At 39.7% G+C, this 26003-nt stretch overlaps 2 protein-coding genes across 3 annotated transcripts; one reads left to right on the forward strand and one right to left on the reverse strand.

The window, feature by feature from the left end:
- Positions 1 to 653: 653 nt before the first annotated feature.
- On the forward strand, positions 654 to 15446 carry LOC113129933 (SPRY domain-containing protein 3-like). 2 transcript variants are annotated; one of them, XM_026306172.2, is made up of 11 exons: positions 654 to 783; positions 2418 to 2564; positions 2754 to 2829; positions 5799 to 5923; positions 6830 to 6962; positions 7078 to 7266; positions 10016 to 10165; positions 11792 to 11849; positions 12434 to 12553; positions 12657 to 12781; positions 12866 to 15446. In XM_026306172.2, the coding sequence occupies exons 2-11, from the start codon at positions 2437 to 2439 to the stop codon at positions 12998 to 13000; spliced, it is 1239 nt and encodes a 412-aa protein (XP_026161957.1). In that variant the 5' UTR covers positions 654 to 783; positions 2418 to 2436; the 3' UTR covers positions 13001 to 15446. The 2 variants fall into 2 exon arrangements, with proteins under 2 accessions (XP_026161957.1, XP_026161958.1); XM_026306173.2 differs by having other exon boundaries at positions 656 to 756.
- A 74-nt stretch (positions 15447 to 15520) lies between these two features.
- Positions 15521 to 24591, reverse strand: LOC113129935 (LIM domain and actin-binding protein 1-like). Its single transcript, XM_033325193.1, is given in 9 exon segments — positions 15521 to 18002; positions 18141 to 18274; positions 18377 to 18408; positions 18588 to 18660; positions 19217 to 19302; positions 19486 to 19540; positions 20886 to 21332; positions 24034 to 24079; positions 24459 to 24591. Coding segments are annotated over 9 exon segments (2103 nt in total). The 5' UTR covers positions 24581 to 24591; the 3' UTR covers positions 15521 to 16894.
- Positions 24592 to 26003: the final 1412 nt, after the last annotated feature.

Raw genomic sequence — 26003 nt, forward strand, 5'->3', positions numbered from 1 at the left:
CATTCATTTAAACCAGAAATATAGACAAACACAATGTTCTTAAGCTAATAACACACAAACAATTAGAATCTTTCTTGCCTTTATTGAACACACCCATTACACGTTCTTGATGCATGTGGAAAAAGTAAGTGAATTCTAATTAAATTACTGGTTGAACCTTTGAACCTCCTTTGGCAACAATAACCTCAAGCAAGTTTCCAGTGGCAGCAGATCAGACATGCACAGCGTTCATGGGGGAATCTTCCTACAGAGCTGGTTCAGTTCAGTCATATTATTAGGATGTCTGGCGTGAGTGGCTCTTTTGGGTCCATCCATGCAGAGCATCTCTGTTGAGTTCACTTCTGGACTCTCATTTGACCCCCTGGACTTTCTCAATTTGAAGTTATTCTGTTGTAATTTTACTTTAATGTGTAGTACCATATCCCTTAACCCTTAACCCCCTAACCCATCTGAACGTAATACTAATTCTGACTTTAACCTTAAAACGAAGTCTTAACCCTTAAACGGGGTCTAAAAATGTGATGTCCTCACCCTGCATAGTGTTTTCACATTGGTCCTCACAAATATAGAAATACAAGTACACACTCACACACAGCCGGCACGTCACAGGTTAATGACGCACGCAAATTATCCTCTGCTGTGATTGGCTGAGAGGGCGGGACTTCCGACAGCGCAGTTTGGACATAAAGTGACAGACTTCACCTCGTTAAAATTGGAAGAAAAACCGAAGGACGACGCGTTACAAGTTGTAAAACAGTAAGGGATGAAAACAAAACAAAGAAGGTTTGTACAGTGTTGGTGTAATGTGGGGTATCTTCATGTTTACATGATATCATTAGTCATACTGTGCGATAATGTTGAAACGCTAAAAACAGCTAGCCGGCTAACGAGTCCTGCCTGTAGTTTGGGAAATGTGATGCTGCGTTTACGGGAGGCTCGTAAAGTGGTGAATCGTGGAAGTTAGCACGCAACAAAAAAACACTATGGCGCCTCTTGGCTTAATTTATCAAACATGTTACTGATCAGAACCATAACGATTTTATTCTCTTTATTTAAGACTGATAGCCGGTTTTATCAATACTCACAAAACTAAGCCCATAATTTGCTTTAACTGTTCATGTTTTCATAGGAAGTAAGATCATTTTATTACTGAAAATGTGCCTTCATCTGTATTACAGAGACCTGTAGATATACTCAGTTACAAGTAAAAGCCATTCATTCACAAATTAACTTAAGTAAAGGTAATATGTAGCTCCAAAATATACTTTAAAGAAAAGTACAAGCGCTCGTTATGCATTTATGTATTTAATAGTTATTGTACACATGGTCCATTTTAGAACAATGTATAGTAGGTAATAAATGCAATATTTACCTCCATATAGTAGTGAAATAGAAATAATCTGTAAAGTAGCAGAAATTCAAGACAAGCAAAGGTGTTTCAAAATTGTTCTTAAGTAAATATACTTAGGTAAGTAGCACCACTAAATATGCAGAGCACTAATGTAGTTGAAAGTATGATTTTAATAGTTTAGTAGCAGAAAATATTCACCTATATAGAGACCTATATGTGATTATTCTGATAACTAGTCAATAATTTAGTAAACAAAAATGCCAATCATGCTATAGTTTCAACTTCTGTGGATTTACTGTTTAATCCTAAAATAAATACTTTGGTATAAGAAGATTGTCTGTTCTGAAATAATCAGGCTTAGGCTGAAGACCCAGGAGTATAAGGGGCCCGATTAAACAAAAAATATGTAGCCCAAGTATTTGCCTGAAAAATGTTTCAGGCAGCAAAAGGACTTAAAGTCAGGAGTGAGTTCATGTGTCTCCTACACACAATAGAAGAGCCTGTCTAAGCTTGAGTCAGTCTCAATTCAAACTGGGTGGGTAACACCCACAGGCACCTGACCATCACACAAATAAAGGATGCATGTTCCTGCCTCTTGGCAGTGGGCAAGCACTGTCCAGGCCTTTGTTTGTCTGTGGAATATGGGATTAAACGTAAATGGAAAAACACAAATGCACTAAGGAGTGGTTTGGCCTAATGGTCAAACCCAGGTCCTTCTTGTTCTCAGACAACAGTGGTAAACATATTGTGGCCAGAGATGTTTGCTGTCCAGTAAGAACAACCTGTGCTGTGACTGCAGTTTTCCCTCTTTTGGTTTACAGCTTTTATGACAGCACTAACATTTAATTGCTCTGGAGTTGTTCATCATGATTGCTCTGCAATATGCTGTCAGTGGGAGCATCCCTGAAGATTAAACTCAGAAACAGTTTTATTAGACTCTGTCTTGCACATTGTAATTGAAGTGCTGTGCTTTCTTTTCCTTTAAACGATGCTGACTAAACTTTAAATGTTACAGTCAGAATACATAATTCATATACATTAATAAAATTGTTTCTTTGTTTTTTAGATTGTAATGATTATCAGACATGGACGACATAAACCTTCATTACCGCTTTCTGAACTGGCGAAGGCGAATCCGAGAAATTCGTGAGGTGCGAGCAGTGCGGCACAGGGAGCGGCTCAAGAGGATGCTTAGAGATGGAGATGTACTCAGGTAACGGTGATGAGCAATGCCATTGTGAGAGTTCAAACTGGAGGCATCTATTAGTCATTTGGCTTATTATCTGACTTTTATGTTAGATCCTTGCCTTTGTCTGCTCAGTCAACCTCCCACTGTGTTTTCGTTTGGCAGTAGTCCTGATTTTAGTAATATTTTTGTTTTTCTTTTTGGGCGTTGCTGTAGGTATCACGGAAATTCAGATGAAGTTGGCTGTTTTGTAGCAGCCAGGCCTTTGTCAAGAAGAAATCGCTATTTTGAAGTAAGAGTTGATCATTTCCTCTCAGTTCATGTTGCAGCCTATCTGCAGTTTTTGACTCTGCGCCATGACCAAGGCCTATATATTTTAGCTTGAGCCCCTCTAGGAATTTGGAAAGCAATCCAAACTGTAACTCTAACCTGATCAGCTGGAGATTTTTTGTTTATGAAAGCGTGCAGCTGCTTTACTGCAAGTTTAACATTCTCATATATCTGTCTAAGCATCACCAACCGAGTCTGACACTATTTCTGTCACCCTCTTCAGTTATATTCTTTACTCTTTTAAATCCACATCCATCAGATCTTGAGTTTAACATACAAATATATATTATGTATAGTATTATAGGACACCTACTGTCCCACAATGCAGTGCACAGTGGAAATTGATGGGCTCCTCAGAGCAGAAAATAAAAAATAAAAAAAACTTTGGGTTGCCGGACATTGGTTTTCTAGTAACTGATGAGCTCAGATACATTTCAGAAAGGTAAAAATAAATCATTCACGTTTAGTAAAAGATGATCTGCAGCATATTTGACACCATCTGTATTACTCTTAAGTCACAGTGTGATTTGTATCCTTTTCTGCATATCTTTGGTTTCATTTCCTGAGAGTAGAAAATGATAAAGTGCATTTTTTTGTACTGTCAGTCAGAACAGTACACCATGAAGATTAGTATAGAGTGTTAACTGTAGTGTGTTAGTATATATTATGGATGTAGGACATTGCCTTCATTCTGTGTGATGAGAGGAGACTTGGCAGGCCATCGTGTTTGACTGCTCACCTTCATCTTCCTGGTCTATGATGAAAAAGAAATTATGACACCTCCTGGGAATAGTGTGCATCTCAGAAAAATAGATTTTTCAGCTTGGAAATCGGTGTGTGGAGTCTCTTGGCAGATCTTTTTACATTTTGTGCTGGGCATACAGTAAATGCGGAAGATGATGCTGATTCAAGTCATGCATGCCAAATCTATATGCACCAAAGCCAGCAGCTGTGTCAGCAATTACTGTAATACTTTGTTCCAGTGCATAAAATAGCAAATATGAATTTTTAAGGTTCATACAACAGATTTTTCTGTGAATGCTGAGCATGACAGGCAGAACATCTGTATGCCATTTCTTTAACGGCACTGACGTTTAGCCATTGTTTAGTTGCAAAGATGTGGTGTATTTGAGTTTCAATTGTGCTTCTAAGTCGGTGGATTGACAGGGGTTTTTCTAAGCTGTGACAGATTGATACAGGGGCTTTCTTATCTAACCCTGACAGATTGGTTTCACACGGCCAAATAAGTCACAGCTCATTACAAATCATGATGGGTTGCTTATTTCCCTGTTCTTGGGAATCTAGGTACAGAAGTGCACAAACATCTCAGGACAGTCACTGTTTCTCAGACTAAACCATGCTCAAACTTGCCTAACACACACATCCTGCCCTGGTCTGACGTGCAATGAAGCAGTGACTGCACATCAGCCCTTATACTTACGTCTGCTTCATCCTTGTGACTCACTCTGTGAGAGGAAGAGAGGAAGTGATTTGCGTAAATGGGCAATTGAGCTAATGAATGATAGCTGTGAATGCTTATTGATCTGACAGTAGATTTCAAGGGACTTCATTCATGTTTTACACTTACGTAGAAAACGGGCCATTTTTCTTCCCACTCTCAGAAGATCAGCCTTAAGGTTATGGGAAAAGACTTTCCACTTCTTACCCTGGATTTCCCAGCATTGCTTAGATTGTAGTGTGTCTGTGTGAGGCTCCCTAGGGATCATGTCATGTGGTCACTATTCAGTTATGATAACAAATGTGCAGGCCAATTCTCTACTTCTGTGTTTTCATTATTCAGGTGAGGCTGTAGAAATAGATAATACAGTATATACTTTCAGTTACTATATAGTTTCAGCTTCCTTTGGAAACTCCATTAAGTGGAAACAGAAGCAGTGCTAACCAAAAATCGTGTAAGACCTTGGGGTGGTGCCTTAGAGAGCAGAAACAGCAAATGTTTCATGCAGATAAACCTGCAGCATTGAGGTGGCCATGTCGAAACCTCTCTGACTAAAGTCCACCACTTAGGTTTAGGCTGAGTTTACAACTAACAGATGGATTTTTTTCAAGCTTATAGCTTGTACAGACGTTCATGGTCTGAATCCCTCATCGTTCATGAGGAGTCCCCTCTGGTCTTTGTGATCTCATGATACCTGTAGTGATACCAACATCATTATTGTATCTGTGCAATAGCTTAGACTAAATGCCATGCTGTGAATTTACTTTTGGGGATGAATACCGTTTATCTTTTCTTGTCTTATCTTATCCTATGTGAATAAACAACAACCCCCATCATTGTGAGCATGTTGCCATGCCTGCACTAGTATTTAGTTCAGAGCACCACTGTACCCGAGTACAGCCTCACAGACCTGCTAGCTCTTAGTCCACGTCACTGAAATATAAACTAGTGTTGGTTATGTAAACCTATTGCTTTTCTTGCTTTGGTTATTTGTTAACACAACATATCAACAATGCACATATTTATTAAACTCAGTGGCTAAATCACCTTTTTATTGATGAACTCCATCACAAGAAAACAACTTTTCCACTCTGCCTCTCTTCCTCTGTCCTGTTTATGCAGCCTATTTCCAATATCAAAAACAACCTCCCACACATGATGCGTAATGAGTAGTTCATGACTCTTTGCTCTGAAAACATCATCTTTTTAATTCTAGCTTAGTATGTAAACAGAGGGTGGAAAGATTAAATCACTTTTCACATTATTTTATGCACAGCTAAGATTATGTTTGAAGAATATATAGACATGCGTCCAGTTTTTGTTGAGATTACTGTTTTAAATTTGAGAGGAAATCTCTTTTTATTTTTTGAGTCATTTAAAAACAGAGTAGTTTCATAAGGAAGGGCATTTTAAACTGCAATGATAATTCCTGTCTTGTTTTTTGGTGTTAAAGCAACCTGGTGTCTCTGCAGGTGACCATTATTGATACGGGAGTGAGGGGGATGATCGCTGTTGGTTTAGTGCCTCAGTTCTACAAACTGGACCATCAGCCTGGCTGGCTCCCACATTCTGTGGCCTTTCATGCCGATGATGGCAAGTATGTGTCACTGGTGATTTATTTACATAGATCATGTTCTGAACATGATGTTGGTAACGCATGACATGGAAATGCCGCAGCCGCAGAACTATATACATCACACAACCTCGCAGGAAGTCTGTGCTCATGGTACAGACTGAGAAACAGTGGGCAGAGCACTTTCATCTGTGAATGAAGAGTTAAGTACATTCGATACAGGTTTTGGAAGAGGACACTTTGATATTTAACGTCCACTTGTGTAAATTAACACATATAAGTCGCCCAAACTTCACAGAGGAGTAAAAAAAACATGTATGTAATATGTAGGATTGGCCATAAACCGTAGTGATACAGTAAACTCCTTTTGTTATACACGTTTGTTTATCTGCAAGTTTCCTCTTTGTGTTATGGTGTTTATAAGAATACATATTACAACACTGTGACATTTCCCCTGAAAATGTCACACTTTGTTGGGAATTGAAGGGAACCAATAGCACTCAAGCACTGTTGGAAGTCAGATATAAAAGATATGAGACTAAAGTGTAGTTTCATTATAATAATGTCATTATTTTTTATGCTTTTCTTAGCGTGGGGGTATGAGATTCAGTTTCTGTACTGCATTTTAGTTAATCAGTGATTTCTATGCATATGATAAAATCTGATTCAAAACTCAATAATATAAAAATCTGGGTAAAAATACAACATAAATAAATAGGAGAGCAGGTCTTTCTTTTATTCCATATAGAGACTTACTGAGAAGGAGATAATGCAAATGACCTGCGATGATGTACCAATGATAATGTACAATATTTTGTTACCTTTTATTTTCTGTTACTGAATGTATTTTCTGAGTGTCTTCTGGTGTTTTTCTGCAAAATATCAAAATGATGAGCCCTGACGATGAGCATACTGCCTGTCTTTCCACAGGCTGTATAATGGCAACACTATAGGACAGCAGTTTGGCCCAAAATGCTGCAGAGGTGACAGAATTGGCTGTGGAATATCCCTGGACTCTGATGATGGACAGTTAACAGTGTTTTTTACCAAGAACGGTAAAGATGTGAGTACTGCATTGCCACTGTATTAGTGATACACATAACATGTTTAACCAGTACAATTTTACAGGTGAGTTTGTTTTGTTGTTTTTAGTCGCTGTTTATTGTATATGCATTCAGGTTGGCAGTGTGGAACTCCCAGCATCCCCTGATGCTCTCTACCCTGCCGTGGGAATGCACTCGTTGGGGGAAGAAGTGCTGCTGGACCTGAATGCTGAATGGGAGATGGACGAGGAAGATGGGGAGATGATAGTGGACAGTCATGAAGAGGACTGGAGCCGTCTCCATGATGTCAGTGTTGCCGGCACAGTAAGTTACCAATTCCCAATTTTACTACAAGCAGATCTGTTAGTTATTAATGCTGAGCCTGGGTAGTGCAAGTGTCAAGTTTTAAAAAGAAAGGAGGACGTGTGGGATAAAAAAGACAATAGTTCATATTCTTTCGCATTGCCTTTGATCGTTTTGTTAAACTGTACGACAGTGTTATAGCAGTGCAATACTAAATCATCAGAGTACTCCTGTAATATAAAAGGGAATTTGGGACCAATCACTTTGAGGAACAGACCCAAGAACTACAGACCTTTTTTCTGTTCGCGTTCACACCAGCAGTAGAAACGCTTACGGCTGATGGTTGCTGTAGCAACGCCACTTCTGCATGACATTAAGCAACACTGCTAGAGAAAATGTCTACGTTTCTTCTGAATTTTCTCTGTCGATCAGGTCCATTTGTGTGAAAACTAACTTTTAAAACCGCTGGTCACCAATGTTGCATTGGCTGTGACGAATCAACATAAACGTCACTCGCGGTTCCTAAGGTACCTATTCTGAAGTAGGCTCTAAAAAAACACCCTGAAGTACAGCGTTCTGAGAACTACTATAGTTCTCAGTTCCTGCAGTGCAGATGCACAAAAAGGGGAACATTTGCCAAAGGTTCTAAGAAATATGAAAAAGTTCTTCTTGTCAGCTGACATACACACATACACACTGACACACACACACACACACACACACACACACACACACACACTTTGGCTGTAATTTTTTCTGCTGTGCTTGGTTCTATTCAAAATTGTTGATTAAATCAATAGGACTGCTGAAAAAGGTCGAAGTCAAACATGTCCACAAACAGATTATCAGTGTCTATATATGGAATTAATGGATGTGTCAAATCCAAAATCAGAACAGTCCGTATTGAAGATCAATAAGGCAAAGTACAAACCGGTAAATCACAAGTCCTCAACCAAATAGTCAAATATTCAATATAGAAATTGAGACGTAAATATTTGCTGTTGCTAGGTACAGAGGTACAGATAGAAATAGATTTTCTCAGAGGTGCTTACTGACCCAGTCTCTGTTTTGGTCGCCAGCTCTCTGACGACAGGGCTGCAGTGTTTGCGTCTGACTCAGGTGTTGATATGTACAAAATCTGATTTGAAAGAGGAAGGGAGGAGATCGCAGCTGAATGGCCCTCAGGCATGAGCGAGTAACCTACAATGGCGCCCATTATTTATCCTTCACTTTTACAAATCTGGCCCTGTCCTGTGAAAATGTGGTGCTCTCAAACCACAGTCTGAACTGCCTGCGACTCATCAATTACAAATCTGCAAGTGGTGCAAGAGCAGTAGTGTTTTTCTGTGAGTCCTCAAGGCTCCTGGGGCAAAGCTGCTTATTGCAGTTGGAATTGATTTTCCAGTTTTATTGTAATCATTTATGGTTAAAAGTGAGAATTTCAAATAATGTGTTTGGGTTTCTTTGGTCTTTTAATCCACCTGAGAGCTACTTGGAGTTCTCTGTTATTGTGCTGAAATTTGCTGAAACTTGTGGCAGCATGTTAGAGCAGGCATTTGGACAAAGATTTAAAATGTTGACATGCATGTGTGAAACAATCCTTGTTATGAAGATACATGAGATCCAATATTGCAAACAAACAAACGGAGACTGGCACAGATTAGTGATTAATTTATTGCCAGCCTTCATCCAAATGAGGTCAGCTGCTGTTTACCTTTTGAGATTGTGCGTGCCTACCGACAGCAGAACAAACAGAACGAGAGCACAACAGGAATCAGCTTGTAACTGCTTACGACTGATAATTTAAATGTTTTTTATATATTAGACGTAGGCGTTTACCTGTTCATATTGTATGTACATTCTACAGGCTGTTATTGGTGCTTCAGTGACTTGTGGTTGGATTTAATGTCAGATCACAATTTCACACATTAATGGTCCCCATGCAGTCTGTTCTTTATGAGAGAACAGGAGAATTGGCAGGTCTATTAGTAGTGAGATTACTGGCAGACCAGCCTAGACACTCATGGAATATGATATAGTTTTGTTTTCACAATTGTAGTCATTTCCAGATGGCGATATTATAGGCTGATGTTCTCAGCATCTACTCTAATGACATTTGGGAAGGTCGCCCTGGAAAGACTGAGTTTTGGTGGTGTTGATTTCCTCTGCAGTGTGTAGTAAACAGTTGTGTTGTCCCAGTTGCTGTAGCTTTGCTTTTAGTACCCAAACGGTAAATTTACCAGGATGACAAATCCAAATGCTGCCCTATTTTTCCCAGCAAACAAGAACTACATGATGTTACAACCTATTTTTCCATTTCATCAGTTCACATCCTAACTGGGTAAAATGCAAATAAAACAGGTGTTTTTTTTTGGTTCTCATCTGTCCCACCTGAAGAAGCAGGCAGCAGCCGTAGCAAAACCAGACATGCTATAATGAGCAGCGAACACGGTGTGCAGGCTCGGGGAGCTGTTTTTGTACAACACCTGCGTACAGTAGGCGTAACACCTGCTTGCCTCAATGATGTTAGGTATCAATTAAAGTCAGTAATTTATAGCTAAAATTATTGGGAAGATTAGTTACAAGGAAAGGATATAAGTTCATTTGCAAGGAATACGAAAAGCAGATCGCAAATGTCACGCCTCATAAAACCCCACTCTGTTTTAAACAGCTGCCTTCATGGAAATTGGAAATTCCTTATTTGTGTGAACATTAATGCAGTTCCCGCGAACAGTCATGACGTTTATGTTTTTGCGTGTCGTCTCCCAAGCTTCTAGAGTACGTAGGGAAAGGGAAGAGCATCATGGATGTGGGTTTGGCTCAGGCTCGTCGCCCCATCAACACACGCTTCCACTACTATGAACTGGAGATCACCGATGCTGGAGAGAAATGCTACATCGCCCTGGGGCTGGCACGCAGGGTGAGTGTCCTCTCATTTCAGACATCGCCATAATCATCACGTCATTGACTTTGACACACTGTGCTACCTGCTGTACAAACTCGGTGCTTATGTGTTGGTAAAGGAAACTTCTTTCACCCCGTCACACCTTGTCATCGTTCATATGCACCACTGCTCTCAGTGTTTCCAGTCTGTGTGATGGATTACTGAGAGGAAACGCTAACAACAGAATAAATATTGTCTCAGTTTTGCCCCCATATCTGGTTTTCCATAGAAAGCGGGTTGTTCCAGTTGCATGCTAATCTACACTGTTAACTGGAATATATTTCAGGCCAGAACCTGTGATTGTTCTGTTTGTCTTTGTTTCTTTATGTTTCTTCTTCCTCTTTTCATACGGGCAGTCGATTTACCAAAGAAAGAATAAATTGAAAAGAATGAAAAGGATGCAGTTGTTCCTCAGGCTAAGCAATTTAAGGTTAATATCCTAATAAATTTTCTCAGGTTGTATTTAATCACTAGCGATCTGTGTTTTGGAAATAGTCTGAGGGAAAACGAATGTTTACACATCAGAGATCCAGTTGGTTGCATTGGCCTCGCTCGAAAATATCATGAACTCACTCTTCATATCCTGTTTGATATAAATAAAGCAGCACAATAATTGCTGAGGAATGCATTCATTGTGTAATTTCAATGACATATATGAAATGAAACACGGCTGAGACATTGTTCTCCACTGGGATGTTCACTGCTCATTGCACTGGGACGCTCATGGACGAAGTGACACCCTTTCTAATCGCACTACTGTTTTGCCAGCTGTGATTGTGCTCACAGCCTGGGAGGTGGTGGATCACTGTTGCACTCACCCGTGCCCTCCCCTGATTCTTCTCCTGTTGGTTACTGTGTGTGGGCATGTTGCGCCCTTGGGTCATATGGTGTGAAGAGTAGAGCTCTGTCATTTCACTGATTGTTTTCCAGGAATTGTTTTTCACGAGGTGTTTGTGAGCATTATAAATCCATCAAAAGGTCATTCCTGAGGTTTTGTTCCATCCCCTGTCATCTCCTGCAAGACACATCAGTATGCTGATGGGAATCATTACATCTTGCTACAAAACATCAAAACAAAGCTGTTTCTCTGTCTCTTCTCAGGGTAACACATGCTCAACAGTTAGTAGATGCTCAGTGGTTGCTTATATTACATAAAAGAGGAACTGTTTATGGTGCATTCCTCTTCTGTTCTGTTGCTGCAGGGAAAATCTAAATGCCTCTGCTCTTTACACCAGTTACTACAGACACCCATTCTCCTTAGGTTTGTGGTATTCCTACAGTCGATTCTTGTTGTTCTTCCAGCACCCACTTTTCCTACCCATTTGCCGTGGGCACCATCACATCAGTGCTCTGTTTACAGGAGCCGCAGGGATTGTGATAGCATCCTTCTGTAGACTGTAGCCGTTGTCCTGAGGTGATTTCACTGATCGGTGTCACTTTGCTTGATGAAGATGTTAGTCTGACAAATCATCTGTTGAAGACAGACATCTGGATGCCTAAAGCTATGGGTGGATAAAGAAATACTGGAAGACATCAGGACACACTAGAAAATTAGGAGAAAATTAGAATTTTACAATTTAAAAATTGTCTTTTGATTTGCAGGACTACCCTAAAAACAGACATCCAGGTTGGAGCAGAGGCTCCATAGCCTATCATGCAGGTGAGTTTTACATTGAAAAGAAACCACTGTCAATATATGCAGCCTTATATTGTTATATTTAGTAGTGTAAATGTTTATTATGTCACAGTTATGCTGTTAATGGCATCACTCATGTTCCTGGTAAATAATAGAAAGTCAAGTAAGAAAGATTTCTCAGTATTTTATTAGAATTGATTGCAATATCTCCAATAGTAATGAAATATTTAAAGGTTTATCATTGGTTTCTATGTAGCTGTGGCCAGAAATGGCAGAGAGTAAAATTTAGCCATTCCTACAAATAGTTCTCATTATTGTAAGTTATTAATTGTTATTGTTCCCACCTAACATCTGATGGACATTCTTCCCTGGTTCGTCCTCTGGTTTCCTCCCACAGTTCATTTCATGCATATCAGGGGAACTGGAAACTCCAATTTCCCTGATGTTACTTTACACTGTTCAATCCAGCAAAATATTTAATGTGAATGATAGAAATGGTAAAGGCTGTTTAGAGCTTGATATTTGCATCATTGCTTTATCTGCTTCAAACTCTCATGTACCAGTATGTGATATAAAGCACTGATCAGCTTCCCTGCTGTTCTGAGTAGATGATGGAAAGTTGTTCCATGGCAGCGGGGTCGGGGAGCCATTTGGACCACGCTGCTTTGAGGGTGACATTATGGGTTGTGGGATTATGTTTCCACGGGACTTTAACCTTGATGGCGGAGGTGAACATCTTTAAATTGTTGCCACGTTTTTTACAAATCACTGCGACTCAGCCTGTGCAGACTCGAAATCTCTTCCTTTCTTTTTTTTTGTGTCACCTTCCAGATGATGTCGATGACTGGGACTTCGACGAGTCTTCAAAGCCCAGCGAGGTTCAAAATGATCTGTATGCAAATAATGAAGATGAGGAGGAGGAAGAGGGAGAAGATTTGGAGGGGAAGAAGGTCACGGTGAGCCGCTGTCCAAAGACAGGATTAGGAACTTTCAGTGTAAACATTCATTTAATCTTTTTGCTGCTCCCTTTGTTTGAACAGGTGTTCTTCACCCGAAATGGAAAAGTGGTGGGCAGGAGGGAAGTGGCCTTGCCGGTTGGAGGCTTCTACCCCACAATTGGCATGATGAGCACTGGGGAGAAAGTCAGGGTGGACCTGCACCCCCTCAGCGGCTGAGCACAGTGGAGGGAATGAAAAATTGATGAAGTCAGAGCAAAAGGGAGATTGGACAGTAAAAAATACCTCCGTGCTCACAGGCGACAAGATCCTACTTGAAAAGTCACTCCAATGTTTGAGGTTTTCTGTGACTCCCTGATGTTGTAAGAATGACTTTAACATGCTGGCAAAATTTCTATTATGAATTATCAAAATAATTTATGTTAATATACGTTTGTGCTGAAACATAGCTTTATAATCGTTTTATACTGTAAGAAATTGTGAAACCAGTCAGAGGTTTTTAAGGGTAAAACACTATTTTTGATGTTATCGGTTAATAACATGCCAAAAATGAATGTAAAAGCCAGACAGAGCAGGCCCCAGCTAACAAATGCACCCACTTTGTCCCAAACAAAGGAACATTGTCAGCAATAATACATAATCAGCAAATACGTAGCACCACTCACACAGTCTGCAGCCATACCACGCTCACACCACAGGTCCGTTGTACTGTGCTCCTGTTGATGGTGTATTACTGACACTCAGTGGTCGGAGTAATACTCTCAGAACGTCCTTCACCAGATGAACAGTGCATTTACTTTGGGAAGCAAAGTTAGTTTAAAAAAAAAAAAAAAAAGTTTGGTTTATTGCTGTGGTTCTGTCTGTGTGTTTGTGTGTGTGTGTGAGACAGAGTCATTCCATTGAGTTATTTCATAGTTTTTTTTTATGGCAACTGTGTAAGCCACATATATAGGAATCATGGGATAATTACATGTAACAACAGTCTGTTGAAATAAGTCCATACCAACATTAAATTGGAATAAGGAGTTTGGAAAAAGCAAAGTTCCAAATCAAGTTTTGTTAGACGATCATGTTTTGTCCTTTTATATTCAGGTAATTTTTTTTTTTCAACAATGTGCTGTTATTAAATATGTGTACAGGTGACCGAGTAAAACCAAAAACCAATTTAGAAGAAGAGTCTCAAATTACTGTAACTTAGACCAACTGTTTTTTTTTTTTTTTTACCTCTTGTAAATTATTCTGCATGTTTTTTTGTTTTTCATTACTGAGATACTTGCTGACGAAGTGTAACTAAGACTTTACATATCCTTGGAATATGTATCTTACAGTTTTCCTTTGTGAGAAATAAGAACTTTTGGAGCTCAGTTGGAGCGTTTTCACTTATTGAACAGTACAGAAAAAGACGAAGTGCAGGTTAGTTAGACAAAGTCAGGTGTTACATGTATTTTCTGTCAATTCTTAACGTAGTTTGGATGAAATGGCTGCCAGTTCTCTTAAACCCAGTCAGGACAGACATAATGAAAACATGTGATATAGGGGTAAATTTATTAGTAGTTCAACATTTGAATTTTCTATTAAGGTCTGAATGTTAAAGCCATAGCTAAGATTTACTGATCTCAGGTATATTTGAAAATCAAAATTGTCTTGTGTTTTGTTGATCATTTTTGGGAATTTGATGTATGTTGAATTTAGCTGTTGTTTCCCAGAAAAGCAGATGTTACTTTTCTCCAGTGCCTTTAAAAAAAAAAAAAAAAATGTTAATGTTTGGCCAAAAATTTATTGTTTCTCTAAATCAGTTAGCCAAAACTAGAAGGGTTTGACAACTTCCTCCACAAAAATGTCATCAAAGGCTATAGGTAATTAATAAAACCTTTGTTTTTTAAACCCTATCATACTACCCTTATAAAAGCTATCTCTGCAGATTATATTATGTTATGTTATTATGTGAATTAATGTAATTATAAGCAAATAAGAAAATGCAGTCAACAGTAACAACTTGTGAAGCTGTTTGACTTTTACCTGCAATACAGTTTGTTAATGTTTCTCTTCTTTAAATCTGACAAAAACCACTTCAGGTGTCTAAATACAGTCAGAGTGATCTAATGATCAAACCGTTTTACCTGCACCTGGTACAAGGATCCATGTTAAGTACGTGTTAAAAATGTCATCTGATGCTCAACTGCTGCTACAGACATGCAGAGAAGCCCTCGGCCCTCACTTTTCACTGTCTTCATCTAGTTTTTGTGACCACACCAGGTGGTCATTATCACCTTAGTTCACTGGAGCCAGTAATGGTCTTCTGCTGCTGTGGCATGCTGTTCATAATTATCTGTTCTGTGCAGCTTTTGTGAGATTAATCATGAATCAAGTTTAGAAGAATCAGGGGTTGTCAGTGTCTCCAAGCCCTTTCTGCAGTAAACTTGATTTTCCTTTCATTCTTTGTCTATTTATTTATGCAGCAATCAGACAAGCATGCCAAAAAAGAATTAAATTGACCTTTAAATATCTAACGTTTACTTTTTAAATGCACCAGTGACTTATGTCCCTTTTCTGTTCCCATCAAGTTTAGCATGAGAAGCGTTTTGTGCTGTCTGATGACTGTAAGTGTAAATGCAGAGTCTTTCAACTCCCACAATATGTATAATAAATATTATCGTTACTGTCCAAAATTGGGCGTTGTAGTGTGAGGTGATGTCGGTAAAGGTTTATCATGGAAAAATTCAGTTTTGTGGATTTTAGTGATACATTTTATTGTGTTTCAATCACAGCCTTGCTCATTGTGTCACTATACAAATTATTACACATATTCTGCAGTGCGATCACATATTCCAGGCAAACTGTAAAGTAGAAAATGGTTTACACGCAACAGAAACTGGATCACATTTAGAATGAGAAACACAAACCCATAAGGCCCAAGACATACTGGGATTTCAGTTTTCAACAGAAACAATATCTTCTCACTTGCGTGTGAACGGTGGTTAGAACATTTTGAGAACTGATTTAGACCAAGATCCACAGTTTTGGTTCCAGGTTGCACCGAGTGATGTTTTTCAAAATAAATACAAAGTCTCCCTGACAAAGCCATAGAAATTAAATTCCAACTCGAGGGGCCTCTCTGATTTTAACCAAACCAAAGAGCCCCCTGCAGGATAGTGTTAGTATTATTATTTACTGACTGTTATCTATGTGCACGTGCAGATCAAATCATTATTCAGGTCTTGGAAAAAGGCAAAGGCTCAGTAACAAAGTGACAAACTTTAAAAACAGTAAACTTTCCCTAAATATTGTCTGAACTATTTTGTCACACTGTCCACAACATGAACATGGTTTTCCAGTCAGATCCAACTAGATGGCATCAGACGTTAGAACGGTACATGAGAGGAGCTAATCTACGAAGGCAGCAGGAGCCCCGACACTGACAATGTCTTTATCCCTGAGAAAAGACATGATCTGTACAATGGTGGCCTGGACGTTTCCTAGATCCTAATACAGAGTATTCTTTTGTTTTGTTTCCTTTTAATTTACATTTTAAATTGAGGAATTATGCAAAAGTATGCAAAAAAGCAGCCAGTTGACCTCAGGAAACATCTTAACACTACAGTTTCCTTTTTGGTATGAGAGATTTCAGTCTTTTCTGTGCTCTGGGCAAAAATACTCGCTGAATGTTTTGCTTGATGGAATCTGGTACTGCCTGTAATTAAAACAGCACTTTTTGGTGCCACATAAAGTGTAATGGTTTTTTGAGCACAAAGGCCTGAAATAATGTTCCACTGGTGACGCATATAATTATCAGAAGATGAGGGCCAGAAGTGCACTGATTGAGTTTAACAGAGGCTCACTTTCCAGTATAATCAGGAGTCACATAAAAGCTGTATTAGATAATTTTACAGTTTCTAATTAAATTTAAAAAAAAATCTAATATTTATACTACAGGAATCAAAGGCAGCTATGGAAACATGTATATAACATATAATCACACTCATTGATCACACCTTTTGTCTCCTATAACAATAAAATCTCGCAAAGCTAAATTTATGATCCACCAAAAAACTGAGATAATAAAACTGACAAACTATTATATGGCAGATGGATGTGACAAACCATAAGATGTTCTTATGAGTCAGAGTCGTCCTCTGTGTCCCCGTAATAACGGTTCCTCTTGATGATCTCCTCTGGACTCAGCTCCTCAGCGTCGCTTCCTTCTTTGTACTCTGCACAGAAGCCCACATCCTGGTTCTGTTTTGGCTGCAAAGGTGGACAGGAGCTATTTCTCACAGGGCCTTCTTCCACTGTCTTCTTGTCGGCTGTTGCTGAGACATTTCTTCTGTGTACTTGCTTTTCTGTTTCTTCCTCCTGCTTCGCTAAGTTCTTCCCCGAGATGGTCTCACCTCCACTTGCTGCATCTTCGTTTAGTATCTGCTGCGACTTCTGCTCTTTCTTTTCCTGCCGTTTCACCTGCTGGAGATCTGGCTTGTTTTCTTTCTTTGATTCTTCAGAGGGGTTTTTTTCCTCAAATGATGCCCTCCAGTCCAGCAGGGACTTCAGAGGGCGACGAGGCTCCCTGGGACCCATGCTGCTCTGTGGGCTGGGCCTTACTGCAACAGTAAAAGGTCGACTGCGCTCCTTCAGAGACGAACTCCTCCTCAGGCTCTTCAGTTCAGCCCGCTCTGAGCTCTGGTAGGATGATGGGACCTCTCCGTCTGGGGGCCACTTGGATCTCCATGGTCGGCTTGACGGAACCCCCTCTGTGACTGGACTACGTGCTACTGGACTACGCGCTACTGGACTACATGCTACTGGACTACGTGCTGCTGTCCCAGAGCGGCCCTCACCAGCCGGAGGAGGCCAGGCAATCCTCAGCCTGCGTTTCTCAGCTGGCCTCTCTGTAGACTGATGTTTGTCACCTGAGGTGGCACGTGTCTCTGCATCTGTTTCCTTTATCGCACTCACGTCTTTAACCTTTACCTGCGGGGATGTTTCCACAGATGAGCTCGGCTGTTTGTCTGAGATGATCTCAGCCGGACGTGTCGCTGCTAATGGTTCCTCTGGTTCTTGTGGCTTCTCTGCTTCTTCACCTTCTTCTTCATCGGCTCGGGGCTCCCACAGCTGCTTGTGGGGCCGATGGCCAAAACCCTCATCATAGTTGCCTTTGGCTTTAAACAGCTGATTGAAATGGGGCTTGCAGTAGATGTTACCATGCAGAGAGGCATAGTTTCCAAGACTAGAAACACACAGAAGCAAGGAAATGATTTGCTGAACAGTCAATCAATAAATTATACTTACACTTAAAATATATTTACCGTCTCCATCAAAGGATGTCATTTGAGACTGAAAGATAAGAGGGCAGTGAAAGACCAACCTGAGCTTTGTGTTGCAGTGAACACAACAGAAGCAGTTCTTGTGGAAGACGTGCTGATGAGCCACCAGTCTCTCCAGCGGGTACACTGTCTTCAGACAGGCAACGCACGTCTCCCTCACCGGTGCACAGAATTTCTAAACAAACAATCCACATATATTCATGATCAACGAGGGTTGAAATTGGATTTGAATTGATGTTTCATGCATGCCTCCTGCTTGTTGCGATGACTGACTCACCCTGGATGCTTTGGATGGCTCACTGCTCTCACCTAAAATAGACAAAGTGTAATTCTCCTTTACTCCTCAGATGCACCAAGAAGAGCAATCAAACCAAACTCACATTGGGCAAGTTGGGCATATTAATTAATGTTTAACTTCACACTTCATATTTCAGTATAAATAACATTTATGGGGAAATAATTGTAGTCTGAGTTAGAAGAAGACTCACCATTGCACTCAGACACTGGTTTCTGAAGTGCAGGTGCAGATGTTTTTGGAGCAGGCACCTCTGGGTCCACACTCTGAAGAAAACACAAAGACATAAATGAAAAGGACGTAACTGATTTTTCCTATTTGTGGTGTAGGTTGGAAAGAACAGATTCAAAAAGAAGGAAAAGCACAAACAATAGACTTTACAACATTAGAGGAGACATTTACATAGAGGCAGCTATAAATGATCAATACAGCATGTTTGATCCATTAATGTTAACTTTACTTTTACAGAGCTCATTCATCTTCAAACCTTCTGCACAAGGTTCTACTTATTTTAGACCAGTGGTTAATAGTCTAAACATTCATGAACAACATGTGGCTGTGGTTAGGGTTTCGGTTTCAAACCACTGTTATGATGTAGTTAAGCCTGATTTAATATAACTTCCCAATTTCTAAATAATAATTTAAATAATAAATCTATTTATCACCTGTTATAAAATATCAATTTAATGAAATGTTCAAATTTCTGCCTTTTAGAAGTTTTGGAGAAAAAAGAGAAAAAGAGAGAACACCTTGACACAATACTTTTGTCTTTATATATTTTGAATATGTTTTTAATTCAGCTCCTATTATGCATAAACCCACGGGTCGTGTGGTGCCATGTTTAGAAACAGCAGCCTAGTACTTGGCCATTTTCTCCTTCAGGGGTGATGACTCCAGCACAGACGCACCTAAAGCAAAAGGATCACACACTGCATTTCATCTCAACAACACAAATTCTTACTCTGCAGTTAAAAGTATTATTCGAGACATAAGTACTTTTAGGATTATAGGTTGTATGTCATGACCTGACAAATACATCAAGTCAGTAAATTACTTAAGTGCTCTGTGTACAAGAATGCCTTTGCCTTTACCGCAATGTGGGTCCTTGTCCTCTGATGAAGAACTGTGAAGTGTTGTCCTACCACCCTGTAAAAAGTAAAGTTACTGGTGAATACCACGATAAATACTACATTCTATAAAACACATATCCGGTAAGAGTTTTTAGTGACAATGCTCATGAAAGGACTTGAAAAATGAAAGTAGAGCTAAGTATAACAAATATATTCCAGTCATCCATTTAATGGTTTTCAATAACCAGAATCCAGGTTATAAAATGACTTTAATATGTGTGTGTGTGTGTGTGTGTGTGCATGCCCATGTGTCATCAGTTTTAATAAGCATGAGACCATTTCTCTCCAGAAACCTATTTTGGCCAATTGAAGGATTTCCTTATGTAACTGTGAGGCCCCATTGTGCTGCCACTTTTCTCTGCCATACAAATCCAAGCACCAGCTTCATTGCAACACACGTAAAGTGAGTATAGGATGGAAGGTAGTGAAACTTTCAAGCCAACACTGAGAGTGTAAGTGTTATAAAGCTCCTAGACTAGCCTGTAAATGTCCACCAATAACTTTTTCACTTCCTCTTCCGTTCCTCCACCAATCAGCGCTGGTATAATGCTGTTGGACATACTACTGTGTCTTAAAAGACCACACTTTCCAGAAGAGGAGAACCATGACGTAGTGCCAACAGTGACAAAGTGAAAAACACAGCAATGGGGTCGTGTTAATTTTCACAGAGTTTCACAGAGGAATGTTCCAGCGTTTCTCTGCTGTGGAACATGAAAAGTGAAGTGTTTGTTGTTCAGGCTCAGGGAGAGAACGACAAAGAGAGAGAGCGTGACAGAGAAGACAGAAGTGGGCGCTGAAGAGAAAAGAGAATATGTACAGCAGGGAGATTCAAACGGAGGAGCTTGATTTTAGCAGTTGGGTGGGATTGCTGGATGGAAACATTCTTATCTCTCTTTTACACGTGTAAACTAATTATATGCTGAGAATAGAAAAAAACTACTAATTAATGTGTTTAAGCAGCATGATCTGTCCAGTGTGTCCCTGGTCTCTCACCCAGTGTCAGCTGGGATTGTCTGTTACCCACTGCAGCCATCTACAGGATTACTGGTAGGTTTTACAAGACTAACCAACATCTGTACAATGAGTCTGTCTATCCACACTGTGGATACAGTTAATGCCTGTGAAACAGATGCACAGCTGTCACTAAGAGCCTCATTCATGAAGTATTGAAGCAAATATGTGATCTTAATTAATCCCTAAAGTCTGGATAAACTAAGGACTTTTGTGGCAGTTTGTATGTACTTAACATAAGAATTAATGTAGTGTATTGAGAGGATGTTCTACTGTTTGGTACCTGACTTTTAGTGGTATTTATCTATGATCAGTGGAGGTAATCTCACTGGAACAGCTCGATGTCTTACCTTGTCCATCTTGTTCTCACCCTTCTCAAATTTCATCTTCAGGTTGTTCAGTGGCACTTTGGGTTTTTCGTAAGAGGCACAGGGGCTGGTTGGAACTTGGGCTTCAAGATTTTCAGGTTTTTCATTGTGTGTCAACTCAACACTGTCCATCCCTCCTTGTTTTTCAGCTTTGGGTGCTTTGGGGGCTGCTGAGGGCTGCGGGACAGAACTGGCTACAGTCTTCTTGGCTTCCTGAGCAGTCAGCAGGTCAGGGCTCTGTAGGGGTGGGGGGTTTTCACTGATAGAAGGAGGCCTGTTCAGGGCAGCGGGCCTGCAGCGAGCACTGGCCTGGCTAGAAGGTTGGATGGAAGAAGCTTTGTTGCGGTCAAACTTCTCTGTTTGCTCCCAGCGTTTCTTCAGAGCACTTAGATTGCCTGAACGCAACGAGGGTGTTGCACTCTCGACAGACTGAGGGAAGAGAAGTAGAGATTGAAAGCAGTTAAATTTCACACATTGTACCAATCAAAAGTCTGTAAAGTTTAAATTAAAAAAGTATTTTTATTTGGCAACAACATTCGGCACATAGTCTACTGCTTAAATCCCAATTGTGCACAATGTTAAAAGGAATTGCGTGAATCTAAACTTGCTGACATATTAGACGAACAGCTGTTCAAACGTTGGTCCAGGAAATCAATGATTTGCTGCGGCTGCTGAATGTAACGACTGGCTCAAGACAGAGATAGCAGGGTTGGTATGCAAGCAGATTTTTTAGCTGCACAACAACTTCACCTTCCCCAAAAACACTGAAAAGGGCTCAATTCACGACTCATTCATGGCAGAAAAAAAAAACACTGAGCAGCAAACAGCAGGACAGAGCAACAGGAGGCAGACTACTGGTGTGTGACCAGCAGGAACTTCCTTAATTATAAAAGAGGAATGACACGTTGAAGAAAGAGGATCTGGACTTAAGAATAAATCACTCGAGTTTAAGTAAACTAATCAACACATAATGGTTGTGAACATGGTGAGCTTTTGTGGGCAAGCTTCCTGGATGTCCCATCTGTGGGGAACATCTAAACGCTATTAGGATATTATTAAAACCACAGTTCATCAAAAAAAAACAACAAATCAATTTTCAGCTTAGAGACACACATATACAATTAAGATAAACACAGAGAGACAATGGGAGAAAGAAGAAAATGTAAGACTTAAAGACAGCGAAAGAGCCAAATACCCCAAAGTGGACAAAGAAAAAACCAGACAATTACTTTCTTTGTGAGGCAAGGCCAGGGCAATCAAAAAATGGACAGTGACAAGATTGTGAAGAAACCTCTGTGAATGCGATGAAGTGGCCAGTCGAGGCGTAACCACAGCTGGCCAGGAAAGTCAGAATCCTTTGGTTGGTCCTTCTGTACAGGTCAGTGTGCTCAGAGACAGTGAGAGGAAGAGCTCTGCCAGATGTTTGCAGCTAGACAAAATCTACCCGTAATAGTTAGCCCAACCCCTTTAACACCAGGAGAGTGAATGAGAGAGAGCGAGTCAGAATACCCAGGAAGCCAACACAGGAAATGATATAGTCAGGGAAAAGTTAACTCTTTGTTTGCCGCGTCACCTCTCGCATTTTTTCATTTTTAAATGGTTCCTGAACATGATGCAAGTAAATACTGTATCCACATAGCAAAGGCTTCAGATTAGGGAAACAAGACATAAACAGGTAGATGGAAGGAAAATACTGGGACAATAAAAGAGCAAATCCATCATAAAATCGTGTTTAGCTCAGAAACTCAGGAAGGATGTTCCACAAAACACAGACTCAAATGACAGATTCTCAGTCATCTGAATCTCAGGAAAGCACCACACCAGCAGTGAGTTGCAATTTAATATGTAAAAATTGTAATTAGAAAAAAATCATCACATCAGTATGAACTGATGAGGGTATATTTATCAGATTTATAAATGAATCACTTAATTATCTTTGAACTGATTAACAATATTGTTACATGGCCATCACAAGTTCCCAGAGCCTGAAGGGATGTTCAAAACCTCTAAAGTAATTAGGTTTCAATGACAAATAACAGAAAAAAATAGCAAATATTTCAATTTTAAGAAGCTGTGACCAACAAGTGCTTGGTGTTTTAGCAACTTTCTATAATTTACATAATTTATCGAACGGGCTAATTGTTCCTTTGTCATGTTTAAGCCCTCCCCTGAGCCCCCTGACACATGCAGACAGATAAACAGATGGTCTTATTCTGTAACAGTCAGCGCATATGAACACGTACCACTGGTTCTTGAAAATGATTATGCTGAACCAAACTAAAAAACAATAAACAGCGAGCTTGAAAAACTGAACTCTGCATTGCTTGACAGAAACTGGCCTTCAGTTATGTTAGTCAGGAATAATTTCGGTCTATCAAGCACTGCACCTACAGGAGTGATCCAAGAAAGTTATTTTAAAAAGCTGCGTCACACCTCTGCAGAAATGAAAAAACAAAAGTCTTGTCTTTGTCATCATCAGCCACATCAATAAACAAAGACTAAAGACGCTAACAAGCTTTTCACACAGCCTGCCCACACCCTGTCAAATCGTCACAATATTCCACACAGCCATGGTAACCTTACCTTATATTTCTTCATGGTATTAGCTGATCAGTAATTAATGTAATCTCAGTCGCGGTTTGTTTATCAGTCTTTTATACTGACAAAGCAGATAACCTACAATAACTGCAGAGAGCACTTCAAGGGGATTACCCTGAAGTAGGATTATGGGTTTGATAGCCGGCCCATCTCAACAAGTAGCCAATGAGAGGTCAGCCAGGACAAGACATTTGGCACAGACAATGTGTTGGCATGGTGAGTGTGTCTGTGCGTACACTCCTCATCGCAACATGTGGTAATTAGTTTAGCACCACCAGCAGCTACTGAGCACATGAAGACACACAGAATATACACACATATACACACATGATTTTGTTTGCTACGAGAGGCTAAACAAATTGATCTCCTGTATCATAGACTTCATCTATTGTTTAATATTAAATAAGAAAGCTCAACCTTTGTCTATCATGTATTACATTTACAAACATCTGTATAATGCTGTTTCAGAAAACATCAAGTTAGAGATGTAATTCAGAAATTTCGTGTTTCTAGTATCCAAAGACATACTTACACTTTTTTTCTTCTCTGCACTGGCCTCCTCAGCAGCTTTCTGGTACCTTAAGGAGAAGAAAACAACAATGACCTCTGGTGACTCAAAAGAAAAAGAGCATAGCTACTCCAGTCATCAGATATTTAAAAAAAAATACCTTGTGAGCGATTCAATAATGCAAACTACGAAAAAAATTGATTCTACACTTTTACCTTTGAGTTTGTCTGTAAAATGTATTTATTTTCAGTTACACTGTTTGCATTTTTGGAAGATATATTATTCGCTAAGTAAAAAAATAGACAGAGCCTGAATTTAGACCAGTACGTAGTAGCTTAGAAGTCCTAAACAGAAGTGATAGATTTTCCTCTATATTCAACACAACATATGTAAAAACATGAGTGGGAATGTCTTAAAGAGCCAACGTGAACTACTCTGGTGTTACTCACTTGGAAAAGCGTTCAGCTATGGCATTGTTTCTCCCTCGGCCGCTGACCAGAGACAGCTCCTTTGCAGTGATCCGCAGGGACTGAGTCGCCCAGGACCTTCGACTGAATGGACCACTTTCCATGTCTGGTAATTTCCCTGGAACACAAACCCACAGACCGTAAGCAATAGGTGTTATGACACCTGTTGTTACTTCTTTTTAAATTACTCCACAGACCTTTATTCTAACAGACTTACTTCAACAAGAGAAGACTACAGTTACTGCATTAACTGTAATCTAATGCCAGGATTAATCCTTGATTTGAAACTAAAGCCATGAAGAGATCTTGCAGCTCATAGCAAGAAAATAATGGTTCTCTCCATTCTCTTGTCTGCATTTGTTGGCAATCAGTCCATGTTTTGACTGAATACAGTAACTTGACATATAGCGGCTGTGTCTTACTCAATACAGACTGCGATGCTGACACTAACACAACAGTTAAGATTTGAAAGGACCAGAAAGCCTTTGTTTAAACAGGGACACACAGGCCTATAGCTTGACCTCTGCAGACTCTTTGGAAAGTAGAGTCCAGGCATGTACATGAAGCGAAACTGCCTCATGTCTGAGGTCACTGATTTTTTACGTTTGCTCCAGTTTACCTGACGTACCTAAGAGGCCAAGCATATATCGTACATGTGTTCATACAGTCATAAGCTCAAACACACATGTAGCTCAAACTTCAGCTGGTGTAAAAAAGCAATGAAAGCACAATATCATTACAAGAGGAAGTCTCTCACAGAGAACTAGATAAAATCAGAGTGCCACAGCCACACTGCATAATACACCTTTCTTTTTAACTTCATCCAAATAAACACACACATGAACAGACAGGTGACAGGACTCTGATACTGTAGGTTTCTGTTTTGGGAGCAATGTGCTAATGTCAGGCAACAAATCCCTGTTACTCGAAATCATAACCATGTGTTTAAATCACCACAGGCGACAGACTCAGTAATTATTTTCTCAGTAACTGGGCCTTTTCACTGAGGTCCACCTATCATGTCATTACTCAGACACAAAGCAATACCAGTGACAAATAGTGTGAGGACTTTGGACTAACTTTCACCATAGCCCTGAATCGAAATACTCAAAAACAGTCAAATACACCTACACCTCTGATTATATTACCGATAGAACTATCAGTTCACATAGATACAATACACATATTAACCATTAAAATATGTTCATACAGATGATTATATATGATTGCTTTCATTCACTGTCAGGCAGGTGTCGAGTTTTCTAGATGGGTCAAGTCGAGGATTACAAGAACAGAACTTAGACAAAAGAAAATGGCACGATCCACTATGTTTGCTAGGTTCTTGTATCTCAGTAGATTGGGTTATTTGCTCTTGCTACTGGTTTTTGAGTCTGATTGGTAAGTTTGTTTACCATGTTATTTGATAAGATGAATGAACGTGTTGTATACAGTTACTACTAAATGGATACTTGACTTTAACATTTAATACTGTAACTTGATGGACAAGCCCTGCATGTAAGGCGAGGA

Source organism: Mastacembelus armatus, chromosome 5 (assembly GCF_900324485.2).
Source record: "Mastacembelus armatus chromosome 5, fMasArm1.2, whole genome shotgun sequence".
In the NCBI taxonomy this organism is placed as follows: domain Eukaryota; kingdom Metazoa; phylum Chordata; class Actinopteri; order Synbranchiformes; family Mastacembelidae; genus Mastacembelus; species Mastacembelus armatus.

Bases quoted from the DNA above. Each gene is read 5' to 3' on its own strand.
- LOC113129933 (XM_026306172.2), top strand. From the start codon at position 2,437: ATGGACGACATAAACCTTCATTACCGCTTTCTGAACTGGCGAAGGCGA. The intron at 10,166-11,791 runs GTGAGTGTCCTC...TTTGATTTGCAG, and splicing joins CCCTGGGGCTGGCACGCAGG to GACTACCCTAAAAACAGACA. The intron at 11,850-12,433 runs GTGAGTTTTACA...TGTTCTGAGTAG, and splicing joins CTCCATAGCCTATCATGCAG to ATGATGGAAAGTTGTTCCAT.